The sequence below is a fragment of the Hippopotamus amphibius genome, chromosome 8 (assembly GCF_030028045.1).
Source record: "Hippopotamus amphibius kiboko isolate mHipAmp2 chromosome 8, mHipAmp2.hap2, whole genome shotgun sequence".
NCBI lineage: Eukaryota > Metazoa > Chordata > Mammalia > Artiodactyla > Hippopotamidae > Hippopotamus > Hippopotamus amphibius.
The window spans coordinates 46,892,670-46,916,804 of record NC_080193.1 but is presented as its reverse complement, the minus strand read 5'-3'; the positions used below and the strand labels follow the sequence as shown (position 1 = coordinate 46,916,804).

Here is a 24,135-nt window from a genome sequence, read left to right as displayed (position 1 = left end):
GGACAATACCACCTATTTCAGGGAGCAGTCGTGAGAAGGCATGTGATGGGCTGGCACTGGAAAGTAGTATCTGACAGTGATCAGCTATTACTGCTGCTGTGATTATTATCCAACTGTTACTATAGGTGTGTTCTAAGCAGGTGGTCTCTCAAAAAGCTTTATATGACTATACAAAAATACACTCATGCTCTTGAAATTTAATAAAAGGTCCAGATCAAGTACCAAAATCAAGAGACAAGGACAAAACTGTAGGGCTTGACACTCAGTGCCCATTTAAAGAGGCAATTCTAATGAACCAGGAGGCCCAGTTTCAGTACTGACCAGGTGGGGACAGGGATGCCACGCAGGCGGGTGGGAGTGCAGGGGAGCCTGAGCGTACTCGGCTCCTTCCCGGGGGTCCCTCACTGTGCACTCAGGTTCTCAGCTGAACAAGAAAAGAGCAGAACACCGACCTCTGGGAGACTGTAGGTTTTCTGGAACTGGGATATGGAGTAGGAGCGGATGTAGTCACCCATCTCTTCTTTTGTTTCTATAGCTCGTTTCACCAGCCACTGGGGAAGAAAGTGAGGAAATGTGAGAAACACACTGCAGTAAAGGCCAACTCAGAGTTGGCACAGGTCCTGCACCCGAATCACAGAACACGAACTGCCCACGCGACGAGGAACCATCAGCACATCCCACCCACGGGCGTCTGGATGCTGAGATCCAGGGGGACCTGAGCTGACAGCCGCGCGGTGGCCTTCAAACCTCACTTCAGGTGCCCAGGCCTCAGTTTCCCTCTCTGCTAAAGTGGAGGGGAGGGTATCAGTTCCTTTCACATCACAGAGCGACTGTGGGAGCAAATGAAACACAGGTACAAGAAGCTCTGCAAACACCTGGAGCCCAACACAGACACAGCTGTTTCCCAAACCTCCTTGTGTCTAAGGGCAGATCTTATGTAACGTTCTCCTTCCCATGCTGCTCACATCACAGAGCAGAGGAAGGGAAGAGAACCAGAGAGAACGTCTAGTGTAACCCCCGCTTGATAGATGAAAAACTCCCCCCAGTATTCTGACTTGAGGCCAGGTATACTGAGTCCATGCCTGAGGCTCCAGGTTAGCTCGGCACTCACAGCATTGCTCTCACATCCCCGCAACGCTATAGGGTAACTGGCACTGGCTGCGTTTTACAGAACCAGAAGCTCGGAGACACTACATAATCGGCCCACCAAGCCACAGCTGGCAAGCCACACAGCTGCTGGCCACACAAGGACACTGCATGTCTGGGCTTCACGCCACGTTTCCCAGGTCTACGGGGCTGATAGGCACAGGGAGTGCTCTTCATGTCCGCTAAGTTACAGCTCCAGGGAACTGAAACACACACACGCACACACCCACACCCCACAACCTGTGGAAGGCCCAGGCGCTCTGAGCGTGAGAATACAAAATACAGAAAGAGCCTTTGTTTCGCCTCCCGACTCTTCATTCATCCCTGCTACTAATGAAGAACTTTATGCAGGGATATCATCCTCTCTCCAGAGGGCTACTACATCTCAGGAGCAGTTTCTGGACAGCAGCTGTGCTTCCCCAGGGCACGGTCACACATGGCAAGGTTCAGACACATGCACATGACATGGGGCTCCTGTGGGGATGGCAGGGACGCCTGCTCATGGAGGGCAGCCAGCTGGAGCAAAGGACACACTTAGGCAGCAGCTGCCCAGGAGAGCGGTGTGCAAATAACTCTATGAGGAGTGTTCTTTTGTTGCTAGTATCTTCCATTTGTTTCCATCACGCCACTCCATCCCACCTCCAAACAATGACCCTCAGGCACCAACTAAAATCCAGAAGGGCGGGGGCAGAAGATCAGACAGAATTTGGGGCTACTCCAGCCCCTCACCTGCACCCCAGCACTGGCCCCGGACATCTAAGGAGGCTAAGTCACTGCCCAACCCAATTTCACTCTGCTTTCCTTTGCATCGGGAGATCCAGTTTCTGGCCTTTCATTGTTATTGCCTTTTCAGATCTGCCTCTGTTAATTACATCTACACTGAGTTATTACTTGGCTGGATCCTGGAGAATGTGCTCAGATGAAGAAGGTGAAGCTCGCTGATTCACAGGATTCCCTTAGAGACTTGATTGCTCTGTTCTGGAGTTCCCAGCATGAGGGGCTCAGGAGGGAACCTCTAGGACAGCCAAGCTCTGCCACAGGCCCCTAGCACTCGAGAAAAATACCCACCCTTACAGGATTCACGTGCTCCACATGGGAGAAAAAGATGTGACGTGAAACTACCAGTAGCTGGAAGTTAGCTCTGCTTTCCTCCTGGCTGCATTCAGAGCACAGCTGTGCTAAACGGCGTGAACGAGGGTGGTGGACCTCTATACCCACACAGCACAACCATTTCAGTGGTTCCCAGTAGCTAGTCTATGACTGTTCTTTCACTGGTGTACGGCAAAACAGAAAACAACTACAGGCATGTGGCGAGTTTTTCAAAATGCTAAATGCATTCCACTGGAAGGGCTGTCCTTCGTTCAGAGAGTGAGGGTTAAATGGCCTTTCTTTTAGGAAATGATAAAGGAAGCAAAATAACTGTTGCCTTTAAAAATGTCCTTGCCTGTCAAAATACAGGTGCAAACCACAGGTCAACCTCTGTGCTTTAAAATTTTACAGATCCACGAAATTAAGAGGTCTGGTAACCATTAGCAAAGCTCTCACATCTAGACAGGAAGCCCTCCGATATTCCACTCACAACACAGAACAGTAGATACTCAAAATGCCCAAACCAACTGTAGAAAACCACTTCCCTTTCATCCCCTTCTCACATCTGAACTAGAGTTTTGGTCCTCAAAGTCCTAGCATAGGAATGAGTAAGGTCTAGTCACTAGAGATCCAGGCCCCAGAGGAAAAGGCAACAAGTTCACAGAATGATGATGGTGGAGGTTTCTGTTAGAATCCACACAGGCTCCCTACTTCCTATTTTCACAAAATGATTGGGTACCATCCCCTGACAAACATACAAGTCAAATCCTGAGTTAAAGTCCTCACCTCGAATTTACAAATTTCAATGATAAATTTCAATGTACTTGAAGTCTGGTGCAGGGGGAGATTCCCTAGAACAGTAACAACAACAGAAACAACTATATAACACTTACAGAGCACTCACTGAAACCTGCCAGCCCTTCAACCAAGTGCTTTACACATACTCACTTACTCAGCTTTCATCCTATCAGGTAGGTGCTATTATTATTTCTACTTAACAGGTAAGAAGTTAAGTCATTCGCCCAAGATCACACAGCTGGGAAGTGGCAGAGCCAAGATGTGAACCCAGGAAGCTTCCAGAGTCCAGGGTCTTTTAATTGCTACACTACATAATCTCAACAGAATCACAAAACCTCTCTAGCACAGGCTATGTGGCTTTTCTCTGGGTGGCTGCATGGCGGTGGAGGAGGAAAGTACAGGCTTAAAGACAAGGAGTTAGAGGAATCTGCCTCTCCACTCACTAGTTCTCTGCCCTGAAGCAGATCGATTATCCTTTCTGAGTCTCACTTTCCTCAGATGTAAGACTGGGATTACAATAGATGCTTCAAGGAACTCTATTAGGATCCTAGGCAAAGTACTCACCAGACAGCAGGCAACAAAGAGGAGTGAGTTCCTTTGCTCCTCCTCTTTATGAGTTGCCTGGAGGAGGGGCTGAGACACAAGAACCACACAGAATACAGGGACTTGTACAGCATGAGCCACTTAATCCCGGGGCCTCGGGAAAAAGCTGGGGTGGAGATAAGTCTCCTGTTAGAAACTTAGTCCTCAAGTAAGGACGGAATGCCTACAAAGTGCCGGTCATTCCATGAAGTGCTGAAGACACAACAGCAGGCAGGACGACCAGGGTACCTGCCCTCAAGAAGCTTACAGTCTGATGGCAGAGACAGACCCTTGAAGGGACACAGTCACAAACTGCAGTAAGGAAGATGGCTGTGAGGGTAGGGAATGTACCCTCTAAGAGGACACAGCAAAGGAAGCTGCTCTAGACCCGGGGATCAGGGCCTGCTTTCCTGAGGAGGCCTGGTGGAACTGAGATCTGGAAGATAAAGCTAAGGAGAGAAGGAAGACCTTTCCAGGCTGAAAGGCACCGTGACAGGAAGAAGCACAGTGTGTATGAGGAAATCTGAAAGAAAGTCAGAGGGGCTAGAACAGAAAGAACAAAGAAAAGCGAAGCATAAACTGAGGCTGGAGAGGTTGAAGGGGACCAGCGCATGGGGGGCTATGGAGTTCCATCTCTACCAGAAGGGCAATGAAAGGCTACTAATGGGAACATTCAAAGATCAGAACAGGTGATGGTGTGAAATCAGGGTGGACGGAGTACCCGCAACCTTCCAAGGAGTGCTGTCATGTTCTGCTGCCACCAAGTCCGTTTCACACCCACCAGACCCAGGATCCAGGCCAGACGGCCCAAGAGCCAGACCCGCTACAGGAATTCCAATGTTCAGAGGACAAGAAACACCACAGATGCTCTTACCTGGACAACAGGAAATATGTGAATAAAATCCATCCCCTGGATCTGGTGGGGCTCCAGCTGGTGTGGACATTTCATTCTTGGCAGGACGGAGACAATTTTTTCTGACAGAGCTCTGCTCGGAGAAAAACAAGCCAAGAGTGAGAACATACTATGTGGCTCTACGACATTTCTCAAGTCTGGGCCACATCCCAGAGGGAATACCAGACCATGACCACATTTCTCTTGGCCGATGGCAAAGCAAGAAAAATAAGCCCAAGTTAGACGTGTGTGTGCATGTAAGGCCTCAAAACTGACGTCATCCTTAATTCTAAGATCGGGTTCATCCTACTTTTTATATCAAAATATTTTGTTTCTTTACGAAGTTATGGTGATGTTTGAGGTAGTAGTTATTTTTTTTTAACATTCTTACATGGTAAAATAAAAAGTTACTAGTGCTGCATATTATTTTACATTTCACTTCACTGCCCTACTTTTTCCAAAGTCTGGAAACCACTAGGTTAAACATTTAAAAAATTGTTCTAAATATCATTTAGGCAACAAATAATTACCAGACCCTGTGCAGGTACCAAGAATATTAAGACAAAACATGAGGCCTCAGGCTCAAAAAAAAAAAAAAAGTTCTCTACTTCAATACAAAATATTTTTGAGATAAAAAATAGCCTTTAATTTTTTTGATACTCTAAAATTAATCCTAGATTTGGAAGAACCATGCACCCTCACTCTTCCAGAGAGAAGGTGTCTTTCTCTTGAGGGACACTTGATCTCTCTCCGTCACCTTGCTCAGTCCTCTCCTGAAGTGGCTGGAGGAGGAGAGCAGGAGTCAGGCTCCTTGAGGCCCAGAGCATCTCCTGCCTCAGTCGAGAGGTGAGCACCCGCCCCCGCTGGATGCCCAGCTGAGCCCTGGCCTGGGTGGGGCAGAAGTCCATTTCACCACAGATTTAAATCTTCTCTAATCAGCTGTTATTTGATCTCCAACTATCTGGTTCCTTTTTCTTACATTTTAACTGGACCAGACTCAAAAGGAGTGAACAGGGGCTATTTAAGGGGTCTGCTAACCCCCAAAGCCACAGTACACAGCCTAGGAACCCTGAGAAACCGTCACAAGCTGTGGCCTTGTGTGCGCTCTGGCTCTGCCTACGTGAATAGTTCAGGTTATACCCCATCTAAGATACTAAAAAAATCTTACCCAGTTACAGCAGCTACTATGGCCTCATCTACAAGTGTCAGACTTTCTTCTAATAGATGAAGGCCCTGGTGAACAAGATCACCAGGTTCTTACTAGATGCTTCAAATGCAGTAAGTTTTGGATCTATCTACCAAAAGTATTTCTTATTCAAAGAAATCTCGTATACTTTTGTCTTTCTGCAGTTCCATAATCCTTCTCAGGAGACAGACACGCTTAAGACCAACATCTAACTCAGGCCTGGATGAGAGTACTTATCTTACCCATGTTCCCTTTAGTATGTTTCATGCCCTCACTCTTGGTAGAAACTAAGCAACCTAGGGACAGAAGCCTAACAGCTCCCAGAGAATGATTCCCGGAGAACACACTACAAAACCACCTTCATATCTACAGTAGTTTACAAGGTGGGACCAAGGTTAAAACTGCTGAGGGGAAACAGTCACACCCCCAGCTCCCCTGATTACAATATCAATGTCAAGTCCAATATGTCAAGAGAAAAAACTTGGAGCGGGAAGACACCCCTACTGCACACATTCACAGAAGGAAGGACTACCCACCTCCTAGGAGAGAAGTACATGGGAGGACATTTTCACTGCAAACAGAAGGGGGCATGTAGTTTATCCAAAAGGTCCAAGATGCGGAAGGAAGGACAGTGTCATCTGGCTCCCAGCAGCGCCTGCAGGCCCTCCTTTCTGAGCAGCCCATCCTCAGGACATGTGCATCTTCTCCGCCATGAGGCACATGTCCTGCCCCCGTGGGGAAGCCTCTGGTTGTCCAGCTCTTCCTGGGGCCCGAATGGGACAGTTTGGTAGGAAGGACTGACAAACCCATTTTGTAACACATCTAAGGCTCTCTCTCTGATAAGCTTTACTTTTAATTTGATTTCCATAAGACTCCCACTCCTTGTTTCCTAATTTCTTTGAAACTTGTGAGGGGAAGAGATGGGTGCTTAATTGGCTCTCCTCCCCTCTCTAAGCTTAGCAAAGGAAGATGGTTACCAACTCTGGCTTGGTGTCTTTGCTCAGGGCAGCTCTTAACTCTTCACTCACATCTTGGCTCAGCAGGAGGAGAGCTCCCTCTAGTGGCTACAGATCTGTGGGTCTGCGTAGGGTTGCTGATTGCCTACAATCATCTTAAAATGTAGGCAATCAGCTTAAAAATCAGGGGCTGGGATCCCAACACCATCCGGCCAACCCTCTACCTTCAGACAAGGTTCTCATGACTGCCAAGTCTGCAGTGTCAGCAAGGTGTGGAAGCAGCTGAAGGCACTAACACTGCCTGGGGGGAGGGGGGTGGGGATGTGAGGGAAACACAGGCCTGTTGGGGCTGGGGGGGGTGGAGGGCAAAAGTCAGGAAGACTTCTTGTGGAAACCTACCAGCCCCCATTCGACTTCTCCTTGGAGCTCAGAGTAGATCCTCTGACTCTCTGAAAATCAGGGAGAATAACAATCTCAGAGGTCACCAGGTGGGTTTCCTAATCTAAGATTTTAACACGCCCACTTTTCATTACAGGTGATTGGTTTGATTCCTTTAGTTTGCTCAGTGTTCAGTGCACTGTTTCCTCCTCCACTGCAAACAGTGTGAAAGAGAGCGAATTAAACCAGGGTCTAAATTCCAAGTTCCATGACCTACTCTGGACCTTTTGGCAAGCTGCCCAGTCCTGCTGGTCTAACATGCCCATCATAAAACAAGGGGTAATCCCTGTCCTACCTATTCAAGGGTTGCTATGAAGGTAAAATAATAAAATGCACGTGCAAGGGCTCTGCACACAGGTGCCTAGTAAATATGTGTTGTAGAAATGAACTCAGTTATAAGCCTAAAATCTTTTATCGACCTCAGAACAGAGCACTCTGCGGTAATGGGGTTTTAGGACAGGTCGGGGATAGAAGGCTGAATGAAGCTCATGGAACCCACATGAAAGAAGGATCAAGGAGCAGGACAAGGCCCCAAAGGAGCACACACGGAAGATAATCGTGCCCTGTACAGGCAAGCGAGCTCCTCAGAGGTGCTGCTGGCCCCTCTCCCCGCAGCCGGGATGCGCGGAGGCACTGCCAACACACGGCAGTATGAGTCTGAGTTGTACCTGACCAGAAACTTTGTGGGGAGGACCCCAAACAGAGAACACATTCCAAAACAAACAGAAAAGATTTCTGGATAATTTAGTGCCCTATGGCTATGCCATTTCTCCTACAGATCATAAAGACCCGACTGTCTGATGCACTGCTAGGTGTCTGCTGGGTCTTTACAAGTAAACCCCGGTCAACAGCTTTGCCCTCAACTGTGTAGTTCATGGCTCTGCACTTAAAAGCTACACATCAAGTACTTACTAGGGAATTTAATACATCCTCAACCCCTGATTCAAACCCTCTAGGGGCAGACGTGTTTCAGAAATCTGGATTCTTTAGATGTTTGTGTACCTAAGGGACACATACTATGTATCATGTAAGACCCAGCGAAATCTAGAGCAGCACCCTATAAGGAAAGAAGTGAATATTTCTACAGTAAAATGTATGAATATTCACATAAATGGGATCAATGAAGACTATAAATAGCCTTAAGTCCGTTCGGGTCATGTTTTGCTTCCAAATAAGTTTGTATCCACACTTGAAAGAAAAAAAAACCCTATTTTCAGTATTTTTTGGATATCAGAAACACACATAAGGGACTGAGAATCATAGCCCAGAAAGAATGCAATGCAAAGAAATTCCAAGACATCAGGGTGCCACAGACGTAAGAAGCAATCAGCTCAAACTAGGGCACAAAGAGGCTTCAACCAAGAGTGTGCTCAAGAAGACGGGGAATTCATGTTAGTCAACAGACTGGCTGATCTTAGCTTCAGGTCGAAGGACATGCTTCTTTGTCAACAAGGGGGAAAAGAAGGCAATCAGAAATGCAAGGGAAAAAAGCTGTAGAAACATGAAGCAAACTGCAGTGTGCCTTATTCTCCGTGGCTTGCAGAGACCACCTCCGCTTGCTTGGGCCAAATACTTCCGAATCATGCTCAACTCTTCTCTTACTCATGCTTCAAATCCAATCTGTCATAAAATCCTGTTGGTTCCACCTTCAAAATAGACCCAGAATGCCACCACTGCTAGCCCACTCTTCAGGGCACCATCATCTCCTGAGAGGACTACTATAACATGCTAAAGCAGGGGTCTCCAACCCCCAGGCCCCAGACCTGTATGGCCTGTTAGGAACCTGGCCACCTGAGCGGTGGGCAATCAAAGCTTCATCTGCTGCTCCCCACTGCTTGCACTACTGCCTGAACCATCCCCCACCCGCCACACCATCCTAACTATCTTCCACAAAACCAGTCCCTGGTGCCAAAAAGGCTGGGGACCGCTGTGCTACACAATTATCTCTGATTCCCCCTTAATTCAGTCATCAGACTAGGATTCCTTCTTAAACATAGAACAGATTATGTTCTTCCTCTGCTCAAAACCCTCCAAGGATTCACCATCTCCTGCAGAGTAAAGCCCAAGTCCTTACTCTGATCTACAAGGCCCTACACCTGATCTGCCCCCAGGACCCCTCTGCATTTACGTCCTCTGCATCCCCTCCGCACTCCACTCCAGGCAAGCTTCTGCTTGGGGCCTGCAGGCTGGCAGTTCCCTTTGTCTGGAATCCTCTTCCCTCAAGTCTTAGCTCCAGTATCCCTTCTCAACGGGCCTACATTAACTTAAAACAACTGCCTCCCACTCTACGTACGTCCTCGTACTCCTTCACAGCTTTAACTTTTTTCATAGCACGTATTATTCCTATATATAATTTAGTTATTCATTAGGTTAGTTTTTGGTCTGTCTCCCCCAATAGACTATAAACTCCATGAAGGCAGGACAGTTTTCATTAATGTATCCAGAACAATGCCTGATTGTTCAATAAATGTAGGAGTTCAGTAAATTTTACTCAGTCAATCAGTAAATGAAAAGAGATTGCTTTTGACTGTGATATTTTGAATATTCTCCTTTAAACAACACCATTACGGTCCAGAAGATTACAGCTCCTTTCTTCTGACCCCGTCACAATTCTTAGTTCTTATTGCAAATACTGTTTATAGATTTACTTTCAGAATGTACCTGTAGATAAAGCATGGAAAATTAACTGCTACCACAGAATAGACTATAAATATCATACCCTAAACATTATAAAAGTGATGCTATGATGGTACATGGAGGCTGAAGGATAGAAGGAAAGATGGAGATACTAAAATGTTTACCCTATTTAGAACCAAGGAGAAATTACCTTATGTTAATGGGTCAGGAAACAGAAGCTTAAGTAGGTTAAAATTATGCAAGTGATCATAGAAAAAAACAGATAATTAAAAGAGTGGAGGATGGAAGACGAAGAGGATGTAGTGAGTGGTACAGGTGAGTCAATTTCCTCCTCTCATTAGACTTGAACAAAACAGAGTGTATACATGGTTGGAGATGTACTAGTGACCACTCTGAAGAATCTAAGACCTGGACTGCCAAAGATGACTGTTCCCAGGAACAGAACTGGGGTGTAAAATGGGAAGCAGGAGAGACTGTATGTTTTACTCCTTTTGGTAGTATTTGAATTTTTTTTTTTACCTTCACATATACAGCACCTAAATAAAAACAAACAAAAGAGCAAGAATACAATCTTCCTCTGGATTGAGCCGGACTGGCAGGAAGCAGAGCCACATACCTGGACTCCATCGTGCCCTCCCAGTGGAGGCCTTTTCACTGGGGGTGGCTGGGCATGATGCTACAGCCCCACACACAGGTGTCAGGCTGCAGAGCCCACTACTCATGGCCGGGCACTGATGAGAGTGTCTGTGTCAAACACCATGTCCTCCTTGCCAAGAGATGCCTTTTGGTCTTAGTGTTAAGAATTTTGGTGAGTCACAGGGACCTATTTTTCCTCTACTGTATGGAAACTGTAAATTGGATAATTAAGCATTTTTTTCCTTCTTTTCACAGTCAAATCTGTGTCCCACCCTTAGAAAAACAGGACCTTTGGGGCCCCTCCCAGGTGTGTCCCTTATCCCCAACTCTGCCTTTCCTTTTCTTTTCCCCTTGCTTTGCTTCACTTTTCCACTATTACTGCTCCCCAGGCATGTTTGTAAACCATCTTTAATCCATTTAGGGGAGGACAAGGCTTCAGAAAAATGAATAAGTCAGTCACAGAATCACACAGATCTGAGATCACAAACCCTCCTTCTTACAGATAAGGGACAAGGCCTGCCTAAGGTCACACAGCTGCCTGGAGCAGGGCTGGGGGGAACTGGGGATCCCAGTGGTCTCAGGAAATCACCAAGCCCCTGGCGAGCTACGGAGGACCAGCCAGGGCACCCTCCCATGACATCTCTAGCGAGGAGTCCAGGCTGCCTTCTCTCAACAGCAGGCAAGAGAGGCTCTGCCTTACGCAGGAGCAACGCTGCGGGGAGATTCTCCTTCCCTTACCTATTCAGCTTACATCCAAATTCACTGCCTTTGGAAAGAGACACACGAGCAGTCGACAGAAATTTGATCAAGAAAAAGCAACAGAAATAGCCTCTATAACGTTATAGTAACATTAGGCGGCTGTCCTGTGTTAGCTGTGAGAACTTGCCTTCTTCCAGCCTATGGGTAAAGAGTCTAACACGACTTCTGGCACACAACACACGCTCAAGAGTTACCTCTTTTCTCTCCCTTCAGGCTCTCCCATGGAAAGCCTGATAACTTACATTTTCTGACCTATCGTAGAGTTCTCCTGAAAGAGCAAATCGACATCCACGTCAAAACTGCACGTGGTGATGCACCAGGTCATTCCTCCCACCACCTGCAAGACACAAAAAACACCTATTTGCTCTCCCTAGTTTGGGAAGAGGGGAAGAAGTGGAAGGTAGATAAAATATAAGCAGTTTTTATATAGAAAATTGTGTACCCTCAGAGAGAAACAATATGTGTCCTGACTGCATCCACTACAACTCACCTAAACAGCACTGCTGAGTACTGTAAAGCTTTCTGCAAAGATGGGAACAGTCTGTACCTGCGCTGTTCAGTACAGTGCTGCTAGCCACCTGCGCTTACTGAGCACCTGAAAGGTGGCCAGTGGACTGAGAAGCTGATTTCTATTACTAAATGGACCTATGATGCACAGATCTCCTTTATACTGATGGGACAGACATTAACACTCAGCTGCGAGACGTCTCAATCCAGTTACAGGCAGGTGCCAGACGGCAGAGGAATTATGTGTTTTATGGACCAGATATGTGGGTAACAAGGGTGACATTCTGCGGCTCCTTACTTAATTTCCATACTTCTCATTTTTTTCTTCTACCTTAAGGAGATGAGAATCCCTGCTATAGTTTTGTCATGGGATTTCTCTGAGATGCAGATGAGATGAAGGCTAAAACTCCATTTTGAGACAAAACCTTTTCAGACACAGCTTGATGTCAGATGAGAACAACCGTGAATCTTATTTCTTGCCAAACTGTCGACTCATGCGAGATGCATAATAAAAATGCAGATTCCAGTCCCCAGCCCAGACCTAACGAACCAGAATTTCAATACCTGGGGCCTAGGCATCTGTATTACAAAAGAATCTGTTGTGTGCAGCCAGGGCTGCGACCCATCGGAGGACTCACCGCTCCCCTCCACCGGGAAGCAGCCTCATCTCTGTGCAGAGTTCACTGTGGCACGGACCGAATTGTGCCACCTATTCCATGTGCGCTGGTTTACTCGTCTCCCTTCCCTGCTCTTGAGAAGTCAGGCTCTCTGGGTACAAAGCCTTTGTTCTCATCCTTGTGCCCTCAACACCTACGACTATGCCTTGTGCATAAGAACAGTGTAAGGTTCTGCTGAATTAAATGACTTCATCCTATAGTGGCGTCTTCCTCCTCCAAACCCAGCAATTACCACCCAGAAAATACCTGGCAGTCGTCTGTGGGCACCCCGACTTGGGATAGCTCCCTATTACCTCCAATTATTTTATCTTAAAAGTACGCTTTATCTCCCCACCCGAACTTTAAGTTCCTTGAAAGGAAGAGCTATTTGTTTTGCTTATTTGTATTTCTCAAAGCTCCGTGCACAGAAAGGACTTCAAGGTGTATCTACTGATACATGATTATTTTCTTTTAACAGGAAATTTGAACACTTCCATAATGAATCTGAATCCAGGATAAATGGCAATAGGGACGTAGAGGAAGTGAAAACACAGACTCTTCCGCCTTTCCATGGTAAACCATGCCATCCTAACCAAAAATACCCTAATGTCACAGTAAACCATGCCATCCTGACAAAAACTAGCCTAATGGTTAGAAAGACTTTGTCTTACCTTGTCAAAAGGGGACAAGCCTTTAATTCTTGCCCTGAAATACCCAGCTGCAACCAAGAGCTCCAGAATCTCAGTCAACTTGACATTTTGTTCTTCATCTAGTCTTGTTTCCACCTAAAACAAAAGCAAAAGACTGGTAAAAGCTCCCTTGAATAAAGGAACACCAAGTATGTTCCCGATGCCACAATCTCACTGCCAAGGAGCAGATGACATTGGCTGTATCCCTGCGTTCATGCAGGAACATGGGGACACGGTGCTGCCAGAGTCACACAGAACAGGGTCCCTGGTCCTCAACGAGCTGTTCATCCTCTTAGGTGGGGGAAGAAGACATGCACAGGCAGCATGGACTGTTCATCCGGTGCTGAAGGAATCCAGGGAAAGGAAGATTCCAGCACGTTACCGTCCTGTTCTTTAACACGTGACTTATAAGGCAGGCTTCTGGACTGGATTATAAACTCCCTTCAGATGGAACAGGTACCTTGTTTTCTTTAACTTTATACTCATCTTGGTCCTAGAAGTTACTGACAAAGAGAGGCAAGAACAAAGAATTCAAACGTATGTTCCCCTCTGCACTTTGATCTCTACAGCAAATATAAGGAAGGCTTTCAACTCAGATATATCACAGGGCAATTACTGCCACATAACAGGATTGCCTTGAAAATAATAAATTTACTTAATATATTTAAATAGGGATTTGATTTAAACGTTTTTAATTAATATTCTACCTTCACTCTCAGGCTGTTTATCTACAAGTTCAATATATCTAAATATTCCAGTACTTTTGCCTCCATTTATCTTTCCTGAACTGTGCCTTTCCGTCTTCCATTACTGCAGAAAATAAAAAACTACCTCTCTATAGAACACAACGCTAAGGTTTTCTGGTTCAAATCCTCATACCCACCTCTGACTACTCCCTTACCCAACAATGCCTGCGAAACCTTCCTTAACTACACATCTCACACTTATCCTCCCTTCCCCTTTATTTGCACATCATGCCAGGACTATGGCAACTGCCTCTCAATCTTTCTTCCCTATTAATCCGACTTGCTCATTCCTGCCTAAACCACAGCTTTCTCACCATCTCTCTTTAGCTCAGCCCCCAGCCCTCGTCATGAAGGCATCATTCACTGTCTATCAGATAAATTCCAAATGTCTTGGTTTGGCATTCAGATCTTGGGCTCCAGCCTATCTTTTCAGCTTCATCCTTTACCTCCCGCCAAAACAACCCAGACATGGCTGGGGCCAACTGAGACAAGCCCTGCTCACTGCCACTCCTTCACTGCTCTCCTGATATTCTCTAACCACTCAGACACCATCTTCAAACTCTAGCTCCTATTCAAAGTCAACCGTACCGTTTTAAAGTGGTCATTCCTCTGCATTTCTATTTTATTTATAGTCTGTCATTCATACAACTGTCAACCTCTTCTGAGTGACACGCCTGGTGTTAATGTGCATGCCTGTCTTTACAGACATACTACTAGCTGGTTCAGGGGAGGATCCATATATTCCATATATTATCCACCCACGTTTACTTCTCTGTTCTGAACAGCATTAGGCTCCAAGGACACACTTATTAAATATGGAATGGCATGCTCAATCATTACATACAGTGCATGACCTCAGCCAGCCATGTACCAACAACATGTTTTCATAGTCACGACACTGATAAAGGAAATTCAAGTTTATTTTAAAGTACAAACTGCCAAGAGAAGGAGCACACATGTTAACACATAGCTGAACATGGAATTATTAAAGTGACAATCTCTTGCAACGGGCGGTGATGGAGGGGACAGCTCTGCGACATCGCTCATTTTACTTCCCTCTCAAATGACCCTGGTACAGCCTATCAAGGATTCCGAAGCATTCACTAGTTTCTAGGAGACATGCAAAAATAAGTATTCATTATTCACACCTTCTCTTACTTGGCAAAAGATCTATGATGGTTGAGAATCATCTACAGGTTGAGAGACTCAAAGAAAACAGGAAATAAAGAACAGTTATGGTTCACAAAAATAGAATAGAAAAGGAAAATGGGATGATATAAGTATTTTCTTAAAAATCCTGGGAGGTAAAACAGGAACCCTTCATTTGTTCAATCATTTATCATGAAGACACTTCCAAGGAGGGGACAGTACATTGGGGTGGGGGGGGGGGTGTGGAGGGAGGACACACCTGCCTCAGCTTGCATCTAATGAGCACCCACTGCCCACACCACGGCAGGCGTGTGGTCCATGCTTCCCATCCGCTCACCCTCAGGATGGAGAACTGTACTTTTGCAATGCACCCTGTGAAGTAACTTTTTGGCACAAAACAATGAATGGAGAATGTTAACAGGACTCCAAATTCACTTTACAGATTAACACTAAAACAAAATGCAAAAGGGTCACTGGCTAACACGCAGGGAATGAAAGAATATCCTCTCTTGAAGCCATAAAAAGTCACCAGGCTGGGTAATACATCCAACTGTTAAAACTAAAATTCTGATAAAGATGAATGCTGTGAGCTCTTAAACCAGGCACACTAAAGTGTCAGTTGTCTCATACTGCAGCTCACGTAAACTGGAAGGCAGGGCCACGTCTAGCTTCACATACATACAGTAAAGGGTTTACAAAATTGAATTTAATGAATTAACTGGACTAGTGACAGCTTAATGACACAGACTACCCACATTCATTTGCACTGGTCTTTGCACTAAGTGATAATAATTAGATTATATTCACTCTGTTTGCCTCCTAATTGACAGAAACTTGGAAAAGTGACAAATCAGACCCAGTCTCCTGAAAGAGAAGGGTTAAACAAAGGACAAACAGGAGGAAGTTGCTTTGTATTTTAGAAAGACTACTGGTAGTACAGAGGGGCAACTAATTGAAGGGATTTAAGGTAGAACCTGGGAGACTAGACAGAAGCCCACAGCAAAAGGCCATGCAAAAACCTAATGAGAGCCTAGAATAAAGAAGGCACAAAAGAAATATCAGGTCAAATCACGGTACAGATTCTAGTCTTCACAATCCCTGGTCCCATCAAAGCAACCTGCATGTCAGGAGTTACCCAACAGAAAGGTTCTGACATTACCCTTGCAAGGTTTTCTGAAGATAACAAAATGTATTTGCATTCTGGGAGCACACACTGACAGATTAAGTCTGCCCTTCCATCACTACATCTCCAGCTTTCACGCACAGAACAGTCAGTGATCCCTCAATCAGTGGCACTAGTGGGATTTAAGAACTAAGGGTTTGGGGAGGGGGCCAAAGAAGCAAGATAAGCCACAGGCAGCTAAGTGTGCAGAGACCATGCACCACGTCAAAGAATCAGTCCCTCTGCCAAATGCCTGCTTCAGAACCTTACAAAGGGGACAGAGGTGTGGCGTGGATTCCATTTCTTTCAAGAATCTAGTCAACTAGACTAGCTTTTGAGCAAATCAACTGGAATAGAGGACAGAAGCAAACCACCGAGCTAAGCGGTATTTGCAGCCAAAAGAAAATGCACTTTCCCTTTCCTCCTAGGTAATGTGTATGTGAATCCAGAAACCGTTGATCACCCTGTCCCTCAGGATCGAGTGAGTACTTAATAACAAATACCTCTGGAAGGAAAGGCACCCGCTACCTTCTGGAGAAGCAGCGACGTTTCCGCCTGGCCACTCCACACAGACGGAGCGCGCGTCGCCACTCCGGACCCTGCGGCGCGCTGACCCGGCCGGACACGGCCTGGCGCGCGCTCGGCTCCCAAACTTCCTCCCGCCGGCCCGGCGGGGTGCGGGACAACCGCAGTGCGGCATTCCCTCCCGACACCAAGGCGGCGGGGGCCGGCCGCCAGGATCCCCCTGGGCCCCGGGAGGCGGCGGCAGGCGCCACAAGGTCACCGCCCTTTGCACAACCCGAGCCCCGACCGTCCCCGCGCGCGTCTCGTGACCGCTGGGCGCAGCGGCCCCGGGCCCTGCAGCGAGCCTCGTGGCGCCGGGGGGGGGGGGGCTGCCGGGGGAAGCCGGAGAGGTGGGACCCGGGGCCCCGCGGCGTCTGGGGCTGCGTCGGGGCAGGGACTGGGCAGGGACCGGCACTGGAAAACTACCCCCGTCCCAGGAGAGCCAGCGCCGCAGAAGTTTGTCCGCGCCCGCGCCCACACCGGGGGTTGCTCGGGCCGCAGGCACGGCGCCGATGCTCCCGGCCGCGGACACACCTGAGAAAGGGGGCGGGGCGCCCGAAAGGCGGCCGGATCCCCCCGCGCCGACGGCCCCGCGGGCTCGGCCCTCTGTCGCAAACCCGTACGTGCCAGGGAGAGGGGTTTCCTCACCTCCGGGAGACCCTGGCCTTCCGGCCCCTTGGGCAACCCCATGATCCCGTCGGACCGCCGTGCGGCGGCAGCGAAGCCCGCGGAGCGTCTGGAGGAAGCCGTCCCCGGCCCCGAAGCTGCTACCGGGGTGGAGTGCAAAACGCGAACTTCCTCAGCCACCGCCGCCACCGCCGCAGCCGCGGGCCGGGAGCGCCGCGGCTCGGCGGAGCATGCGCGCTGGGGCGGGAGCGCGGCGCGACTACGCCTGCGCGAGGGCTGCCGTGGGCGAGGCCCGGACCCGAGCAGCCCCCTGGGCCGCAATTCAGGCCGCTAGCCGCGGTCCACGTTCTGCGGATCTTCGCGGCAGGGCTCTGCATTTCCCTCCGAGGTGCTTTGTGAAAGGGATTATTCCTCTATCTTGGGGAAGTTTTGCCTCCTGGCTCTCGTCTCTGCGTCTCACGGGCATCGGATGCCCCAAGTGGGTTCGGTCCCCTCCGCGAGCCGGACTTCGGAAGCCCGCTTGCTCCCGGGTCAAAGCTTGAGCACTGATGAGCTTGGCGATTCAGACCCGGGCTGGTTGTAGCTCAGAATCGGGGTGTCCCCTGATTAACGCGCACTTGGGCAAACTTCTTGATATACGGACCAGGGAACCGAGTCCCCGAAAAGGAATTCTTCACCTCTCTGCCTCCCCAGGGTCCGAGCCAGTGCATCGTGTTCCCCGTAAACTCACCGCCCTCCCCACCCCCATCCCCAGTTTCAGTTTCTTCCTGAGGAGAAGGTCATCTCTAAGAATGCGACTCCGGTATTGATGTCATTTTAGCTACATCATTTACCTGACGCACACCTTGTCTGTCCCAGAGGATGGCAGCTGTATAAGGGAGTGCTGTCCCTAGCCACAAGCCCCTCGCACCCGCTACACAATGGGCTTCTCCAGCCTTTCTTTCCTTCCTTTTTTTAACTGATGAAGAAAGAGGTGACATGTGAAAACTTTTCTGTAGAAAAGATCCTTTCCCGGGTGTGTGTGTGTGTGGGGGCGGGGGGGGGGTGGTGAGGAGGGTGGCGGGGCAGAGCGATGAGTGTGAGGCTATGAGCCCCTTGAGATCAAAGAGGTTGTGCATCTTAAAAAGTAAGTAGTCAGTTAATGTTTGTCCTTGAAGAAATTCTTTGTGCCTTGTACTCCTCCTGGAGTTTATCCTGACAGAACAGAGATTTCTCCAGAACCAGAGTAAACAAATTGTTGGCAACAGCCTAAGAATGACCATTTCCTTTTAAAATGTAGTTGGTAAATAGTACTAACAATATTTAGCAATAATATGAGCAACTTGAATATGCAAATTAAGATGTTATGAGAACTCTCTTGCCTGTGTTGTGTGACATTTTGCTCTCACCCTTGTAAAGCCAGTGAAACTCAATGTCTAAGGTGCCCACTCTCATAACTTCCCGGGTGTGTTATTTCTGTAATCTTAAAATTGTCCTTCTCTGAGATGGTATAGGATGAGGGGGACTAAAGGTTGATAATTTGTAGCCACTGTTGAATGCCCAGACAGGTGTTGATGCCTAGGGGCGGGTAGCACAATGTCAGTGGTGGCAAGCCTAAATAGCTGTTTTTAAAGCAGCCTGGAGAATAGGGCCTGAAGAATAATAGGACTCAGGTAGGCCACACAGGAGTTCCCCATTGTAAATGCCTTTGCAATGCTTTAAAGAAACATGAGCAGCTATCTTTCCCAGTAAGAAACCCTCCTGTTTTATTGTCTGTGTAGGGTGACAGTAGCAGAGTCAGGGTGGCAACATGCCTTTTTTTTTTTTTTTTTTTTAAGATCCAGCAAAATAGCCATGGCAACAATCAAGAAAGCTTGAGTAGCCCACGTGTTTGCCTTGGAGAAGACCTCAAATAGACAATAGCAGAAGAGGAAGTTTGTGAGGACCGAGATAAATGCCTCTCTCCCCTTCTTCTGGCTCAGGGTATCCATACACACATTGTATCTCCCTAGTGGGATATTTGGGGATTAGGGATCAGTCTGTCCCTCCTCTGCACATCCAGTACAGAGATGTGTGATGTTCTTCTAGGTGCAAGATTCTTGGGAACCTCACAATTACTTTCCTTTCTGGGTAAAAGTTTGCCATAGTAAAGAGCTTCCTGTTAGGATCACCTTTATCCTGGGTGACATTTTCATAAAGCCTCCATCTTTCTGTCCTCATGTTTCTCCCAGCTCTTCCACTCTGGGGCTCTTGCTGTAACCAAGAAGGGGAATTGTGAAATCTTGAAGCAGGAACTTAGAAGGCAGCTATGGGTATTTAGAAAAGTAGAGTGACACAATTTAGGGCACATAGCATGTTATTGGCGGTGCTGGGACTAGAGCCCCAAGTTTCTGATTCACAGTGTCCTTTTATCCTTCCATAATCCGTCCAACAATCCAACAAATATTCCTGAGTTCTTTTTATGTCAGTGGCTCTCAAACTTGGCTGCATGTTGGAATCACCAAGAGAGTTTTAAAAGGTACTAATGCTTTGGGTTCCACTCCCAGAGAGTCTGGCTTAATTGATCTGGGGAGAAACATGAATATGGAATATTTTCCCTTGGAATATATTGTTTATATATAAAACAATACAGGTATGTGTACTTGGGCAATACAGTAGTAACTGCAGTGACTACGTTATTATTATGTTTCTTTATAGATTACAGTGGCACACAAAATTTAAGATCCATAAACCAACTAAGAATCTTTAGGTTAAATGAGTTCTTCCCAAAAATTCTTAATTGCGTGCTGACTTATTCTCACACAGTAAAATTTTACAACACACTATCCTATATTTAGCATGTCACATTTCTATAGTAAAAAATAGAGGCACAGATGGTATAAGCAAACCTTACCCCCTCTGCTTCTGGACACAAGCTAGGATACACACACACACACACACACACACACACACAGATGAGTTCTTCTAGTGCATTTTCCCAAACCTGATAGTTTTATTAAGGAATTCCAACAATTTCCATATTTTTCACAATCACACCCTATTAACTATATTAGAAAGGTCTTGACAAGGATCCAGCTACACAGCAATGAATAAATGCTTGGGAACATCTGTTACATCCCGTATCCCCTGTAGAAAATGATATCTAACATTTTCATGGTAAAATGATTTAATTTAACATTTCTTACTTTGGGGAGGCAAATGGATTTGAAAACTTCACAGGTGATTTCAATGAGCAGCCAATTTGAGAACCATTCTCTCTGTGCCAGAGACTCATTCCTGGTGCTGGAGATACTGCAGTTAGCAAACCAGACAAGATGATTGCTAACAGAAATAAAACATGTAAATTAATAAGATAATATTGGATAGAAATAAGCGCTCTTCACAAAAAAGAAACAGTGTAATGTGATACAGAATAGTTGGAGTCAGAGGCTCTTTTAGATCTGTCATCATGTACATCTTTTAGATGAAGGGGTCAGGATATGGCGCCATTTGAAGGGAGACCCAAATCTGAAGAAAGTGCCGTGGGAAGATCTCCTTCCAGGCAGAAGGAGCATCTAGGGTATTCTGGACAACCTCTCTGCCCTTCCGGACCCACTCTTGCCCCTCTCAACTTGTTTGCTGCTATACAAAGCTGGTCAGTAAGGGTTCATCAGCAGGGCCTGGGGTGTGGGTGCTTAGGATGGAAGGACTTGGAGTGTCGATCCTGGAGGGGTGGGGGGTGGTCCTGGGGTGTGGGGCTGGAAATAGTGTATCACTAGTAATTTGGCAAACTTTATTAAGTACTTAAAAAAATATCCTTGGACATGATACTTCCACTTTTAGGACTTATGTACAGAGATCTTCATCATAATGTTATTAATGAGAGAAAAACCTGGAAACCATGTAAATAACCCATGAAAAGGGAATAGGTAAATACATTATAGTTATGTCCTTTGGGTGCAACACCATGTTGCCAGTAAAAATGTTCACTGCAGCAGGCCAGGAAAGAAAAGGGTGAGAGATGAGGCTATATAAATATTAGCAATGTCTGCCTGTCAAAAAAATCATTAAAATATTTAAAAGGCAAAGTGGAAAAATATTCATTCCCCGTGACAGGAGTTCTTACAAATGAGGAAGAACAATTTAATAGAAAAATGAGCCAAAGACTTGAATAGAGAATTACTCAAAGAAATTGTCACTAAATATATGAAAAAAAATTCTCAGCCTCACATCAAAAAGTTATAACCTTTGCGTGGAAGAAATAATTAATGTTTTGAGGACATTAAATTAATGCCATAACACTGCCTCGTCATTAAGGTTTTACAAGGGTTTTGGAGGGCAATTTGGCAAAGTTAATTTTTCACCAAATATCCATTGAGTGCCTCCTGTGTGCCAGGCCCTGAGAAGCGTTCTCACTGGGGGTGGGGGGCTTGATTCAGCACCTAACGGGCATTTGCAGTTTTCACAGTGACTGGGAAGTATCATCAACAATTTAGCACCCAGCCATTACGGATGTCCAGTGTCCTGTATTCACTTTGAGTCATAAGCGTTGCTTTGGCTGGAGGAGTGTGGGAAGATGTGAGAGTGGGCCAGTTCTGGGTGGAGATGCTAGGAACTCTGCTGCTCATCCCATCCATCCTGAGCACGTACCCAGGCAGCCCCGACTCCCTCTGCCTGGGCCCTTGAATGAGAAACAGAGAAAGCAGCAGAGCTGAGACCCAGCCCAGCCAGGTCCAGCCCAGCCAGCCCCACGAGGGGGTTATCAGTGTGTGCTGTGAGCACTGAATTTTGGAGGTTGTTTGCTAACATTGTCATCACAGTGTAGTCGGACTAATGCACCACACGAGGAAGAATTGTCCCTCCAGATGCCACAAGCCCCCCCATGCCTCTGATGGAAAAACACTGGATACGGTAAGTGAACAAAAGGAGATGACCTGTGAGCTGTGAGATGAAGGTGCGTGATCAACAGATAATCACATCAAAACTGCACGACTGCCTGTGAGATAAGTGCCTTTAATGGCAGGTTGAAAGGCAGGTTGAGAAAGAGGAGCAGGAAGAGTGGGAAGTCAGAGTTTCTCCAAGGATATCCATTTAAGACCTGGGGTAGAGTAAGGGACACAGTAGGGGAAAGCGTCTGGGGCCAAGGGACCTGCGCAGGCAGAGTAGGGGGGGAGCTGGGGGAGCTTGAGGGGCTGCAGCAGGGAGAGTGGGAGGTGGAGGGGCTCTGCCCATGCAGGACCTTGTGGACCACCTCAGAGTGTTCGGATTTCACCGAAGCACAAGGACAGTGATCAGAGGGTTTGAAAAAAGAGTATTTCATGAACATGTTCATCTTATCACTGGAATCAGTTTGGCCCTTGGTCTATAGAAATGGACTTAGAGTTTCAAATATGCCCCAATGACAAGATTGCTCATGGAAAATTGCCATTGTACATGATAATGGGGACTCAGAAAACAGCAACAGCCAAAACCCAGCCCTTATACCACCTGGAAATGTCAGGAGAGGAAACAACTGACTCAGGAAATGTACTTCTAAATAAACTGCATTTATATAACATTATCCAAGGAATCACAGTTCCATCAAGTTTCCATGTGAAGCTAAATGAGAAAACCCAAAATTACTTTAGGAGAGACCAAATAATGATGTTTTTCTTAATCAATAGGAGAGACTTCTTAAATAGTATTAAAGACATATAATGCTTTTATTATCTTGAAATCTAATAGAATGGAAATAACTTACTAGTAAGATTCACAAATACATTGTAGATTCTGAAATGTTATCCTAAGACCCTTCACATTTCTTGGCAAAGACAAAAGATTGCTGCCATTTTTCTGGATTATTTGATTGGACTTTTTAAAATGACAAAAATACTCTATTTACCTACAAATAGAATGACATGGAAGTTGTTAATTTATAAGATTTGCATTTAAATAATCTAAAATTATAAAACATCATCCTAAAAATACAATTCTAGTGGGTTTCTATTTGAACCATCATGTAATAGCAATAAAAGTAAGAGAAAGAAAGAGAAATCAGAATTACATCAGGAGAGAGAGAAAATATCATCTTGTTGCAGTTCTGGATCCTCAGAAGTGGACTCATTACAAGGTGGGATCAACTTGGAAGTTAAGTCACTTCTGTTCTCAGGTTGTGTAGATAGAGGACTGAATCCTCTATATAGATATATAGAGTGACATTTCTTGTTGCCAGTAGAGGATGTGATGGGCGGGCAAAGACCCTCAGTAGAGAGAACACCTGGAGAGTTTCCTCCTTACTTTCTAGAACAGAACAGAGAGATCTACACATATGGACAAAGAGGCGTGCATGAGATTGTTCATGGCAAGCATTATTTGAGGTAGAAAAATACTGACCTAAATATTCATTAAATGAAGAAGGGATATATATATATATGCAATTTGGGATATCTTCATACAATGGTTTAATATCCAGCAGTGAAAATGAACTAGAGTTGTATGTTTGAAGATGGATAAATGTGAAAAATATAAAGTCGAATTTTTAAGAAAAGCAATATTATTCATAAGGATTTGCTAAGTTTACAAACATTCAAAATTATATTATTCAATGCATATGGATACATAAATATGTAGTAAAAGTGTGAAAGCCTGCATGGGAATTATGCTCATGATTTGATTCTCTGGGGAGGGGGGCAGGAGATGGAGCAGGAAGGAGGATCAGAGATCATCTATTCTGTCTGTAATGTTTTATTTCTTGGAGAAAGAAGATCTAAGGCAAATATGATATAATGTCAATATTTGATAAAGATGGGTGATAAATACATGGGCAATTTTATTATTCTTATTTTCTGCATATTTTAATTATTTTATAATAAAATATTTTAAAAAATAAAATAAAAGGGCAGAGTCAAGTTGGCGGCATGGTAGGATGCAGAGTTTGCATCTCCCCACAACTGAGGCACCTGCTGGATGCTAGTGCGGG

At 46.0% G+C, this 24,135-nt stretch overlaps 1 protein-coding gene across 2 annotated transcripts in view; it reads right to left on the bottom strand.

The window, feature by feature from the left end:
* CCDC93 (coiled-coil domain containing 93) overlaps positions 1-17,449 on the bottom strand; it is an 89,659-nt gene extending 72,210 nt beyond the window's left edge. The window contains exons 1-5 of one of the 2 annotated variants that reach the window (XM_057745279.1): positions 17,241-17,449; positions 12,954-13,067; positions 11,362-11,456; positions 4,490-4,601; positions 453-551 (exon numbers count right to left, since the gene is read on the bottom strand). In XM_057745279.1, the coding sequence (XP_057601262.1) occupies positions 453-551; positions 4,490-4,601; positions 11,362-11,456; positions 12,954-13,067; positions 17,241-17,282 (462 nt within the window). In that variant the 5' untranslated portion in view covers positions 17,283-17,449. Of the gene's footprint in view, positions 1-452; positions 552-4,489; positions 4,602-11,361; positions 11,457-12,953; positions 13,068-17,126 lie in introns of both variants that reach the window. The other variant, XM_057745278.1, reaches the window with a different exon arrangement.
* Between the last annotated feature and the right edge of the window lie 6,686 nt (positions 17,450-24,135).